The sequence below is a fragment of the Meriones unguiculatus genome, chromosome 1 (assembly GCF_030254825.1).
Source record: "Meriones unguiculatus strain TT.TT164.6M chromosome 1, Bangor_MerUng_6.1, whole genome shotgun sequence".
Classification (NCBI taxonomy): domain Eukaryota; kingdom Metazoa; phylum Chordata; class Mammalia; order Rodentia; family Muridae; genus Meriones; species Meriones unguiculatus.
The window spans coordinates 130,178,374-130,191,223 of record NC_083349.1 but is presented as its reverse complement, the minus strand read 5'-3'; the positions used below and the strand labels follow the sequence as shown (position 1 = coordinate 130,191,223).

Genomic DNA, 12,850 nt, shown 5'->3' with positions numbered 1-12,850 from the left:
TGAGTTGGGGAGTTTGAACTTGTGTGTGCTTTGTAGTGCCTTTACGGTTTTTTTGTTGTTCAGAGTTTGCAGTTAGCAGGAGGGTTGGTGCTGTATGTGTTAATGTGTTATTAGTGGAAGTGAAATCTATATATTTTTAAATCTAAAATGTTTTAGGTTGTGTGATGGTTAATTTAAATCCCAGACATGCCCCTCCTCTCTGGTGGGAAGTTTCTAATTTGTAAATAGTAAAACATAATTTAATATGATCTCCTAGCTATGCAGATACACAAAAGTAGTCTGAGTTGTCAGTAAGAGAATACAAACACAATCAAATGTGAGTGAAGCGTAAAGGCCTAAGAGTAAAACAAATTTTAAACATCTTCTTGCAGCAATCTCTAAACTGTGTTTTTGCTCTGATGCAAGTAGCTTATAGAACAGCCCTCTTCACTGAGGGTTTTGGTGGAAATGATGTGAATAGTGTGTTTAAATTTTTTCAGTGGATGAGCCAGACATGGTAAAGTGTGGTTGTTTTAGTGTTTACTAAGAGCCTTCCTTAGATAAATGGCACAGACAATTGCTTTAGATCAGAAGTTGCCTTGTTTAAATTATAGCTGTTTATATCACTTTTATCCAGGCCCAGATTCTTTTGCACCTGTGTTGGCTGTGGGGTGGGGGTCTAAGAAGAATGTGTGAAGTACAGAAGGCTGGGCTATTACCCCATTTAGCTACGGACTTGGCATAAGTAACAATTACATGCTAATGATCTTTATGTTCTGGACTAAGTATTTGTTCAGAATATTGGATTGCGAGGTTACTGAAGTGTAATGTAAAAGCTAAGAGTGTGAGTTGCGTGTCTGCGTAGCTCTGCTCCATTTATCATGAACAATTTTTATACATTGGTGATTTATACACTAAGTTGCTAAAATCCTGCCCATTAGTAACCCTGGCCTTATTCTAGGTGGTAAAATGTTAGGAGGAAGCCATCTTCTTTCTGATGCTTAGAAGTAGTTGGAGCAACAAATAAAATGGTATAAACCATCTTATATTCTTCATAATTAACTTCCACCCAGGGTTCCCACTGGGGGGATTTATAAGGAATATAGTTTTGGAAGGTAGATGTTGACCTAACAATAGAAACTAGTGACATCTTAAAATGCTTTACAGTTCCCATCTTTACAGAGAAGGCAGCATTTAGTAAAAGAAACATTGTATGTTTATACAAAACCAATGTATTTTATTTAACTTCTTACAAAAGTGGGTGGTTAAAAACTTTAAATAGATAATGAGTTATTTTGCAGGTCACTGCATCAGTTTGTACATATGGTTTACTTTGGTCGCTGCGGCCACTTTACAGCCCTTTTCTGTTATAAGCAGGTGCTATAAACAGCAACTTTCTCGCTTATGTCCTTAAGGAGTGAACGGACTTCTCCTTCCAATCGTACTAATTCTTGAGCTTTATCTTCTAAGTATTTTTGATTGTCCTCATATTTCCTTTCTAAGTCTGTGGAGATAAATAAAAATAAGGTTAAGTGTCAACTGTTTATAGCATATATGCTCTTAAAGTTTATGTAAGACAACTAAAAACCTAAGCCAGAGTAGATTTTTCACCTTTATTAAAAAACAGAAACAGGAAGAAAAGACCTACCTTCCAGCAGTTGGAGCTTGCTGTTGGCTTGAGCCAGGAGTGTTTTTGCTTCATTTTGTAGCATCTCGGCTTTCCTCCTGGCATCTGCTGACTCTTCTGTTTTTTGGGCAATTAAACTTTCTACCTTCTTATACTTTTCATCGAGTTCACCATCTAGAGTCTGCAGTACCATATTAAGACACAAAGAGGTGAAAGTGGTAATGTCAGTAATTACAGTCAAGAACTTTAGATGAAAGACATTATTATTTTGGGAACAGGCAAGCATCCTGGATTAAATATCAAAGCACTCAGGCTTCATATTAAGTTGTAAACTTTAAAAAGATTGCCAAGAAAATTTGGAACTGTAAATCTATTATTGTAGGGTTTAACCCTATTTACCTTGGATGAGCACTTACTATAGACAAATAAGCACAACAGGCTATACACAGGCTATACAGAAGTAGACTGGACATCAGCAAGCCAGAAGGAAAGTAAAGGTCGAGTCTCTAGTGTACACACAAAGAAAAGGTGAATGGCTGGCTGTGGTGGTGCATAGCTTTAATCCGGGGGGTGGTAGATCTGGGTTTGAGACTAGCCTGGCCTGAACATGTGTCAACATAATGAGACTGTCAGTAAGCCCCACCCACCACATAGATAATACAGGGTTTGGAACAGTAGGTACAGGGTGAGTGTGGAAATTCATTCCTAAAGCTTTTAAATTCTAAATTAGTGTCTTTTTTTTTTTTTTTCCAATGCCATGAGACTATTTAGGAGATTTGTGCCTTCAGAGCTGCAGGGAAGTAGGAACAGGAGTGCTCTGAGGCTGGCAAGTAGTATTTCTTCGGGTTTGCTTCTCTTCCCAACTCAGATGCAGTGAAATTATTTATGTATTGAAAAGGTACAATGTTCAAGGCCAGCCTGGTCTACAAAGGGAGTCCAGAACAAGACCAGAACAGCTAATTCTACACAGAGAAACCATGTCTCGAAAAATAAGAAGCTACAAAAACCATTTTTTCAACAGGAAGAAATCAGAATCAGGTTATATAACAGATTGAACAACCACGTTTAACCACGTGTCTTGGGAGGTAAATTTATAAATGAAATGTGTGTAAAATGTAAATCTGCATACAGTATCTTCCAATGAGAAGCAAAAGGTAGAGAGATTCAAAACAAGTCTTTCAGACTTCCTGATTTCCTACTAGCTACTCTGTGTAAGGGATTAAGCTTTCTCCATTCTGTCTTTATTCTCAAATGGCTGGCTAACTGCTATGTCATAAAGACCTTTCTCCATGGATTACAGGGCAGAAATACCTAGGTGTGTATGCTTTTAGACTACCACTCTGGTTCAAATTCCATTCTTCTAAATTCATACTCGAGATCTGAGGGTCTAAATTTACAGTTCTAACCCATAATCCACTTTTTCATGTATCCTAAAGACTTAAAATAGGTCACTGGGCTATTTGTATCTTACTAATGACAAAGAAGGTAAAGAGAAAACTAGTTGCCCATTTATCAACTTAGCTATGAAGTTACAAAGATTTACTTACCTTCTTAACATCGTCTGCACTCTGTTTTACAGTATATACTACTTTTTCAATATATTCTGCCTCTCCAGAGTTCTGGGCAGCTTTACGCTTAAGCTCTTCTACATTCCTCTCAAGCTTGCTGATGCGTTGGGAAGCATTGGTTAGGGTTTCCTCAGAAGCTGCCGTTTCAGATTCAATCTAAAGGGACAGTCATCCAGACTCCATTAGTACAAATTAAGGGGAGGCCAGGATCCTATCTATACCAGTTTGCACTAGAGCAGAAGCATTGGCAATAAATATTAGGACAGCTTAGATCAGTGGTTTTCAACTTATGGGTTGAGACTCCCTTGGTGGTTTCATAACAGTAGCAAATGTACAGTTATGAAGTAGCAATGAAGTAATTTTATGGTGTGGGGACACCACAGCATGAGGATCACAGCATCAGGAAGGTTGAGAACTGGCTTAAGTGCCCAGCTTCAGTTACTGCTGCATCATCACACATCATCCTTTTTATAACATTCTGCTGACATGCAAATGAGCAACTGTGAGAAGGATTTCCAATGAAAATTCCAAATTATGTGGAAACTGAGAACTTCAGTCATCTGTTTACATAGTCTTGTTACCGCGGTGTTAAACTCTGGTAGTGAAGGGGAGGTAGCATGAAGATGTGGCAACTTGTGATATTAGAAATACTAAGTTACTCCAGAGGAAAAAAATACCTGGGCAACTGCTAAGGGTTTCTAAGTTGGTTTCACTGGAAGGACAAACATCGTCTTTTAAAAAGCTAGCCAGAGTAAGCAGTCTGGCCTTTGGCTTCCCTTAAAAGTGAGCTTCAAGAATAGGTATTTTCATAGAGCTAACTAAAGAACAAACTGTTTAACAAAGCCAGCATGGGTAGAGACACAGACCAAAATTTCTAAGTCAAACCCATGATCCTTATCCTCGTAAGTATACCATTAACTGTTTTTAAAAAATTGTGAATAATTAAAATTCTTAAGCAACAGTGCTTAGTTTCTGACAGACTTCCACTTTAGGAGGGAAAACACCTATGCTAAGAAAATGTTCCATTTTATTTAAAGGAATAATCTTCAGTGTTAGATTCTTGTCCCTATTGTTGTTTTTCCCCTACACAGCCCAGTTCTAGCACCTTACCGACGTTAGCAGGTTTTGGGTTCCTTGAATATCCTCATCAGCTTGTTTAATCGCCTTCTCTGCTGCAACCTGGGCCTTTTCTGCTTCTTCTAATGCTTCCTTTACCATGTCTGCAGTGACTTTAACATCTGTTGCACTTTTGCTGAGTAGAAGAACAAACAGTGCTTTTGACATGAAAACATTTTTCCCTTGGAAAAATATCATTTTCTTTGAGAGCATATCTCGAAAGACCCTTCGTTAGTTAAAGTCCTCTCTTAAGCAGCTGGTAACTCTTCACCCATCCGCCCAGATTGCCCAGACTGCCAGTGTGTCTTCAGATACCTTGCTCTCTTGGCTTCTTCCAGCAACAGCTCAGCTCTGGCAATGTCAGCAGCACTCTGCTGCAAAATAACCTCTACTTGAGAAAGGGATTCCACTCGTTCCCGGATGTCTTCTGTGAGGTTCTGTAACTGCTGTGGGGTGCTAGGCATTTCCATTTTCAGTACCTCGTTAGCAACTGCTTCAATACTGTCCAGATCAGCACTATCCTCTGTGAAAAGCAAAAACAGAAATCATAGAGCTGTTTCACTCAGCAACGTCACATCATGCACCCCCTATCTCAAGGTTGCAAGAGCCATTCCCCTCATATGGAGAAGTGCCAGTGGAGGTTGCTTTAGGCTGCAGAGGACATGGAAGAGGAAGAACCAGTCAGGTTTTGAAGGGTACTTCAGGCAGGGGAGAAAGGGCAGATAGCATATTGTGGGTAACTGTGGCTTTGGGTTATGAGGGATCAGAATCCAGCATTTAAAGGTGAGCTACAGGGCAGCAAAAACCTTTACTCTTACATGCTCTTGGTGTACATGTTTGAGACCTCAGGAGGCAGACCTGAGTTTAAGGGTAGCCTGGTCTACATAGTAGGGATAACTAGGACTATGCAGTGATATTCCTTATCAGTTACCTAAATTTAGGAATTCTAGAAGAGATTGAGTGCAACAAGAACCAACACTTCAGCAACATTCTAGAGGTTGAAGTGTTCTATGTGTTAAGCTTTAAACAGGTCAGATCTCTTTAAACTATTTCATTTTTTTTTTTTTTTACTAAGAACATAAATATGAACCCCAAAGCACTTAAATATGGAAAGAAAAATATATCCTGAGTCAAGGCTTACACATCTTTTTCCCAGCTGTTGTTGGGAAACCGTTTTTTACTAGTCATTTCTCCTTTCTGTTTACAGAATATATCTGGAAACTGGGCAAGATCAAGTGAGCACTAAATCCTCATTAGTCTGCTGGCTTTTATAGGCACATTCCTCTTCTGGTGGCATCTATGTGTAGGCCACTGGGAATACCTAAAGCTTGCTTTCTTCCTGATATGGCTTAATGAAGGAGCAGGGAGGGTCCTCTTCTTCTATTAGGTCAGACCAATACTTGGGTCATCTCAGGAATGAGGCTGACAGGCTTAGAGAATAGGCAAAGTAAGAGTCTCAGACCCACAAAGTTATACTATTTTTGGACTTGTATAGGATATCATAAATGCCCTCCTTGACTAATTCTGATCCGGTTGGGAGTTTTCTCTATCTTGCAACCCAGTAAATTTCATGTTGATAGTATGTGGCCTATAACGAAAACTTAAAATGTGGACCAGATTCTAGAGATTTCTTTTTCCGCAGAAAACATTGACTGCTAGGTTCTAGACAAAGCCTTGGGGGCACTGCTAAAGTAACAACTTCTTCAGGGTCCTAATGACAGACGTTCTAAATCCGTTTTCATAGTAAATGTTTTGACTTCTTGATAGGCGGCCACTTAGGAATCCCCAGGAGGTATGGCAGTGCCTGCAGAACATTTGGGGAGATGACTTACAACACATGCTTCAAGAAAAGGAGGGCTACAGAGAGGGCTTGGAGTCAAGAGTGCTTGCCCTATCAGAGGACCAGAATTCGAGCTCAGCATTCACTCAAGCGGCTTACAAATGCCTGCAATTCCACCTCCAAAGGCTCTGACATCCTCTTCTGGCCTCTATGGGCACCTTTATACACATAAGTACATACACAAAAATGGCTTTGTTTTGTTTTAAGGCAGGTTGGATCTCTGTAGTCTTTCACTGATGCCTGCTTTTCCTGCTTCTGCCTTTCAAGTACTGGGATTATAGACATGCACCTACATGTCCATCCTGAAATAAAGACATTTCTTAACGGAGATATTTTCAGTTATTTCCTGCCAGAAATTTACTTTACCTAAAACTCAGGCATTCTTGCCCCTTAAACAGCATTTTGCATGAACAAATGTCTGTAAGTAGAAGTAAAACAAAACTACTCCTTACCAGTCAGAAAGTTTCTGATCTGCTTGATGAGGTTCCTTAGGTCTTCATTGCTCTTGTCCACTTTTTCTTTGGTAGCATTTGTTTTCAACAGGACATCCTGAGCATTCTGCTTAGCTTCATCTGCTCTCACTTTTGCTTCAGAAACCTAAACATGAAGAACAGGCTGTCTATGAAACCAAACTACTCTCTCTAAAGCAGGTCTGAACTGAATGTCAAATAGTCTAAAAAGTAATGTCAAACTCGGGAACAAATTCCACGGTTTAAAGTATTGTGCTTTTATGTATACTAAAAGCATTCAATAAAAACATTCCTGTTCAATATTTTTAGGGATAACATCTGAAATGTTTTCAAAGCTGTTTTTGGCTCTAAAACACCTAGTGGTCTAAGAAGACTGTCTCATTTCAGAACAGTGCCCAATTTTGTGTGATACAGCAATTACACGGTCTCATTGTTAACTTAAGGTTTATGCTGCTTTCTCCTAACATACCTGTTGTTATTCCCATGAAGTGGAAGCAGTTCTTAGTGTGAATAAGAACCTCATGGTTACCTTTTTGACTGCAGAAACAGCTTTCACATTGGACAGTTAATTTAGGCAGCACATGGAACTAACTCCTTTTCAGATCCTCCTTACTGCAAGGCGATAAACCTGAGCCCACCCACTGACTTACCATCTTAGAGAGCTGTTCTACTTCAGCCAGGGCACTCAGGACATCACGGTCAAAATCCATGGCTTTCTGCCAGGCACTGTGGGCCACAGTGACAAGACCACCACAGCCAGGGCCCCCACACTTCTTCTCTCCAGCATCAGTTCTACAGTTTGGGCCACCACATTCACTTTCAGAACAGTCAGCTCCTGGAGGCGTGCCACAGGTCTGCAATAAACCAAGGGTCAAGAACAGGGTTCAGGGTAAGCTGGCAACATAACAGCTGGGTTGGGGGCGGGGGTCAAAGAATATAGGTGGTCCTCAACAAGGATACTTAAAAAAAGCGTTCAGAGATTCAGGAGCCACCCAGTTTACTTCCACTGACCTTTAATCTCCATAGCTCCTACCCAAATGCTGAAGGGTAACATGATCCCTACTAGGTGACAAGCATTATCTGCTTTATGAAGTTCTGCCAATGTGAGAGTCAAAGACCACTTCCTTTTCTGTTAGACTGGGATGGGGAGGTACTGTGGAACTTGCTTAGACCAAGTGCTCTGGTGAATATGGTCTGACATGTAGCTTTGATGTAGTTTGCATCATCAAGAACAGATGAGCTGAAGTGAGAAAAGTTAGCAAAGGACAGTGCAGAGCATTTAGTGGAGACAGGGAAGCAGATAGAAATTGAGTAAGTGCTAGAACATTTCAGATGAAAACGGAAGACAGTTGTATAAACAAAGGTGAATGTAACTTTTCCAAGTTCCCTCAGCCACCCTACCCAGCTTGCACTCAGTCCTTTCTCCTGTACCAGAAACTTGTTAAAAAGATCACCACATGGAGCCAAGGGCAATGGCGCACACCTGTAATTTCAGCACTCAAGGAGGCAGAGGCAGGCAGATCTCTTTGAGTTCCCGGTAAGCCTGGTCTACAAAGGAGTCCAGGACAGCCAACACTACACAGAGAAACCCTGTAAACAACAACAGTAACAACAACAGATGTAAACAGGAAAATTACAAGCATGCTGTATGATAGGAAAGGGCTGGGCAGGAAGAACATTTAGCACTTTATGGAATTGTACTGAGGAGGGGCAGGATATACTGCAATGGAAAAGCAGTTACCAGAATAATCCCATACATGAAAGTACTGTTTTAAAGACAGTGTTTTTAGTAGAGATACTGTGAACTGTAAAGTAGCTGTTATCCCAAATATTTTAATAACTAAAATAATGATCTGCTTTATAGCCCATAGAGCACTTTAGAATAATTGTATGTGTTAGGGCAGAAAATGAGTCCTACTCAAGGCTCGAACTTAGAGCCTTAGGAATGCATTCTAAAAGCAGTCTAGGAGCACCCTAGATCTTTGTTTCAACATGAACAGGGATAGAAAACCAACATGACTGAGATTTTCTCAGTGAAGAACGGAAAGTATCTGAGGAACACGAAAAGGAAATTCTCTTCACAGAAAAAATGGCAGTAGAGAGCCCACAGAAACAATCACTGGATAAAATTAAGACAAAAACAGTAAGAAAACAAGAAGCCACATCGTATGCAAAAGCCTGCACAGAAGGGGTGCCCATTTTTAAGGCCAACGCCACTCCTCCATGCCCACCCTTAAGCTGCCCTGTGTTGAAAAGCAGAATTTCACCTCACTGCAATTTGTAGACATTTTTAAATGACTGAATTCGTTAGAATTTATAAAGAACAAATCCTGAAACACGAAGAAAACTAGCGTTTCATGTGGAACTGTGGAGAGCTGTCCATTCTCAGGTGTAAGTTATGGTGAAGTAAGGTCTTCATTTTTCTTCCATCAACAAATGGTCATAAGAAATTTGTGTAGTAAAGTGTCATGTATAATGACTACCAATCTTGCAGGCATCCAAAAAGTGGTCACAATACAGGAGGGTATACTTTTTCCTATTGGAGACTGGATGGGGTGGGCAAAAGGGACTATGGCAACTGCAGAGTGGCTAAAAGACTTTTTTCTCTCCAGTATACAATGAAGAAGCAGTTCAGCTTGCTACATTGTTGCTTTGCAATGAAGATAATTTGGGAGTGGGTGGTGGGTAAGCTGGGGTCCAGGGCAGGTTTGCCACCTGATTCTCAAGGATTCCCCCTTCTAGGCTGAGGAAAACTAGAAAATAATGTTGGTGTGTATATACCGTCCATGAAAAACAACAAGGAAGCTACAGGAGAAAACTGGCTTGGCTTTCTTTTGGCCTTCTGCCAGATTTTCATTAAACTCAATACTCAATTTCATCTGGCTCCAGAGTTACCTTTTAAAAGCTTCTAAGAAATTAATCTGCTTTCTAGGCCAGCTCAGACTTTAATCTTTACCAGGTAATATTACTGGAACAAAGGAACATTTTAGCAAGCACCGATGGAAAACTTTAGAAAAGTCCATCACTGAACAATTTTGAATTCTTCCACTTGGATGTTGCAGAACAAGCAAGTTTTTTGTTTGTTTTGTTTATTTAAAGTCAGTTAAAAGGGCCAGTCTCCATAAGAAGTCCCGATAAAGGAGATAGCGGAGTGGCTGCACAGAGGAACACTGAAGCAGGAGTGGGCTGGGAAGATACTCCGTTCCCACTGACTTGAGCATGGCTAACCCATATGTAGCCCAGCATTGTGAGCACCCAATCACCCCTACAGGTTTGCAAACAGCAATACTGAAGACAAGGTAGAGGTTTTTGTTTGTTCTCTTTGTCTCCTAAAAAAACCCACAGAAACAAGCCTTACCATCTCAGCAGCAGCTGACAGGTCTAGACTTTGCAGTTTGCCGGCCAGTTCATCCAGAAGGCGTGCCTGTTCCTCTTGCTTTTCTTTGAACTGGGACTCTCGTTCCAACATCAGATCTTCTACCCTTTCTCGGGTGAGGGCCGACTGCTCCACGGTGCTGTTGGGGTCTGTTGTGGAAGCATTCACCCTCTTCTCTGCCTCAAGAGAGACCTGGAAATACTTGGTGATGCTATCCAAGGCACCTAGGGCAGGAAATGAAATTGCCTACAGTTAATCTCCTTCCTTGTCCCTGGTTTCTCACCAACCAGGGCCTATATTTGGTATCTTGTGGTCCTGAATTGTACTATAAAACTTTATGATTCAAGAAAAAAAAAAATCTGTGTAAGTAAAATTTCCTTCTAATATCAGTGAATCTCTTCTGTTCCATTAGCGTCTGATCAAAATATGGAGGATGTCAAACACTGGGTTGAAAGTGAGAAATTAAGCCATCACACACATTTTTTTCTAAGGAATTCTCTGTGTAGCCTTGGCTGTCCTAGACTTTTTTTGTAGACCAGCCAGGCTAGCCTCAAACTCTTGCCAATCTAATTGCCTCTGCCTCCCAGAGTGCTACCGTGCCTGGCTACATATTTATCTATAGGCCTACATCTAAATCCTGGTGTCAGGAAGCCTAGGGATATCTGGATGATTGTTTATCTCCTTGGGTCCATTCAAACGATTGTTCCATACATAAGGAACACAGTACATTTTGGCTTTAGGGACCTAATAAAACAATGTATACTGCAGGATTGTGTCATTAATGTATTTCACCTTTGCTTTTGGAGGAGGGCATTATACAGCCTGTGATATTAACAATTAAAATATTTTCAAAGTAAACTAATCTCAAATGTGAAAGGATTTTAAAACTAACAACTTAATAGTTTTAGTATTCACAAGTCTAAGGGAAGGCAAGGGAGTTAAATTGGGAAATGAACACATTTTAACGCAATGGGGTCTCTGCTATGCCCTGTCCCCAGATCCCATATTTGAAAACCTAGAACTTTAAGCTCCATCTGTGCCAAAGACTCAATAAAGATTTAAAACTATTAGAAAAATATTTGCGTGTGGGGGTGGGAGGAGAAGGGAAGTTTTAAGAACGTAGACAAAGGGCTATTATTCTGGTTTGAGATTTCTGCACAAAAAGACCTCACCCTGAATATCAGAGTTTTTGATAAATTCAAGCTGTTCAGCCAGTTCTTTCACAGTCTTGTCCAGGCTCTCTGCTTCCGCCTGCAGTGCATCTAGCTCTCCAGCGGTGCTGTTACTCTGTAAAGCTGTGTCAGACAGTTTCCCTTCTACTTGGGCCATCTTTTCTATGACATCTTTGGTTAATTTCCTGTAAAAACAAAAGCAAATTTACCTAAAATTCACCCAAACTGTCAAGTCTCACCTGAACGTTTTTCCCCTAGCACAATCCCTCACCCTCTGTCTTCAGACAAATTCAGTTATAATCCTCTATGTTCAAGTTTTATTCCTACAAGAGGCAACTGAAGCTAAGACCTTTTCTTCAAATATTTTGAAGGAAAACACCAGTGAACCCTCACATGTGTGTGTTTGTGTGAGAGAGAGGTGGTGATCCCACCTCTTGGTGATCCCAAGCCTCTTATATAAAATAAACAAGGGTCCGTGTAGGCTAACATCTTTCAATGTGAGCAGCTGGAAGGTCAGTAAGCCCACAGACTCAAGACTTCAGTGCAGAGGAATGTCTCCCAGACACCTGCCAAAACCCTTTTCTCAGGACTCTCAAGATGGAACATGGTGAGAGGAAGCCCTGCACCCACCATGAAGACAGTGGGAACTACCTAAAGCATCTTTTCCAATTCTGTGCTCCAAGCAAAGTTGTATCAAAGAAGCCTCTTCCTTCCACAAAACAACTACCCTTTTACTTAACAACAAAGCTGAAAAGTCAATCTCTGGAGAATGAAACGTGGCATTTACAGTACTTTCTTTCTCTTCTGGGTCATTTTTCTGAAGGTGTACTTCAGGAATCTACTTGTGTATATATAATATATGATGTCTGTGTGTACACATAACACGAAGGAATGCTGGAGAAGACCTAATCTCTGGGGATTACTGGTTCACCTGATGGAATCTAATTGTCTTCTCTGGGATGACAGTCACTACAAAGTCCTAGAAAACAATTCAGCAATCCTGTCGGCTCTTGTCTCATCTACTCTGGAAGCTGAGGGAAGATAGTCACCTCAGATGAAGAGGTTCATCAGGCAAAAGTAACTGGACAGACCCTGTCTCTTAAAAAGAAACAACAAAATTCCCAAAATTGACAAGATGTAAAATACTAGAAGCAGGCCAACAGGAGGGCTCAGCAGCTAAAACTGTTCACAGCCTGAAAACCTGAGTCTGATCCCCAGGGGCCCCGTGCTGGAAGGACAAAGCTGACCACTGGTTGCCTCTGACCCCCACATGTTACATGGCACAAGCATGCCCACACTTCCATGCACATAATAAGAATTGAGGTCAGAAAGTGAAAACCTTAGGGGTAGAGGTTGTATTTTTTATTTTTTTAATGCTACTTAAGGGGTTGGTGAGATGACTGAGTCAGTTAAAGTGCTTGCTGCTAAACCTGACAATGACAGCTCCACTCTAGAACCCAAGTGGTAGAAAGAGAATCAGCTCCAATAAGTTTTGACCTCTATATGTGCTCTGAGGCATGGGTACACCCTGACCTCCCACATAAATAAGTATTCTTTTTTTAAAACAATGCTCCTTAAGTTGACAGGATACCACGAATGTCCCAACACAAACAGCAGGTGCTAAAAAGAATAGAACTGAGTATATTCAGTGACTTTCCTGGTGATAGCTTTTCCCCTAGTAATCCACTTTTATTGACTGACT

At 40.7% G+C, this 12,850-nt stretch overlaps 1 protein-coding gene across 1 annotated transcript in view; it reads right to left on the bottom strand.

Annotated features, from left to right (window-relative positions):
* Positions 1 to 1,188: 1,188 nt before the first annotated feature.
* Positions 1,189 to 12,850, bottom strand: part of Lamb1 (laminin subunit beta 1) — a 66,514-nt gene continuing 54,852 nt past the window's right edge. Inside the window, exons 25-33 of the mRNA XM_021654196.2 lie at positions 11,149 to 11,333; positions 9,959 to 10,200; positions 7,251 to 7,454; positions 6,583 to 6,727; positions 4,606 to 4,813; positions 4,285 to 4,426; positions 3,154 to 3,330; positions 1,628 to 1,787; positions 1,189 to 1,483 (exon numbers count right to left, since the gene is read on the bottom strand). Coding sequence (XP_021509871.1) covers positions 1,347 to 1,483; positions 1,628 to 1,787; positions 3,154 to 3,330; positions 4,285 to 4,426; positions 4,606 to 4,813; positions 6,583 to 6,727; positions 7,251 to 7,454; positions 9,959 to 10,200; positions 11,149 to 11,333 — 1,600 coding nt within the window. The 3' untranslated portion in view covers positions 1,189 to 1,346. The remainder of the gene's footprint in view (positions 1,484 to 1,627; positions 1,788 to 3,153; positions 3,331 to 4,284; positions 4,427 to 4,605; positions 4,814 to 6,582; positions 6,728 to 7,250; positions 7,455 to 9,958; positions 10,201 to 11,148; positions 11,334 to 12,850) is intronic.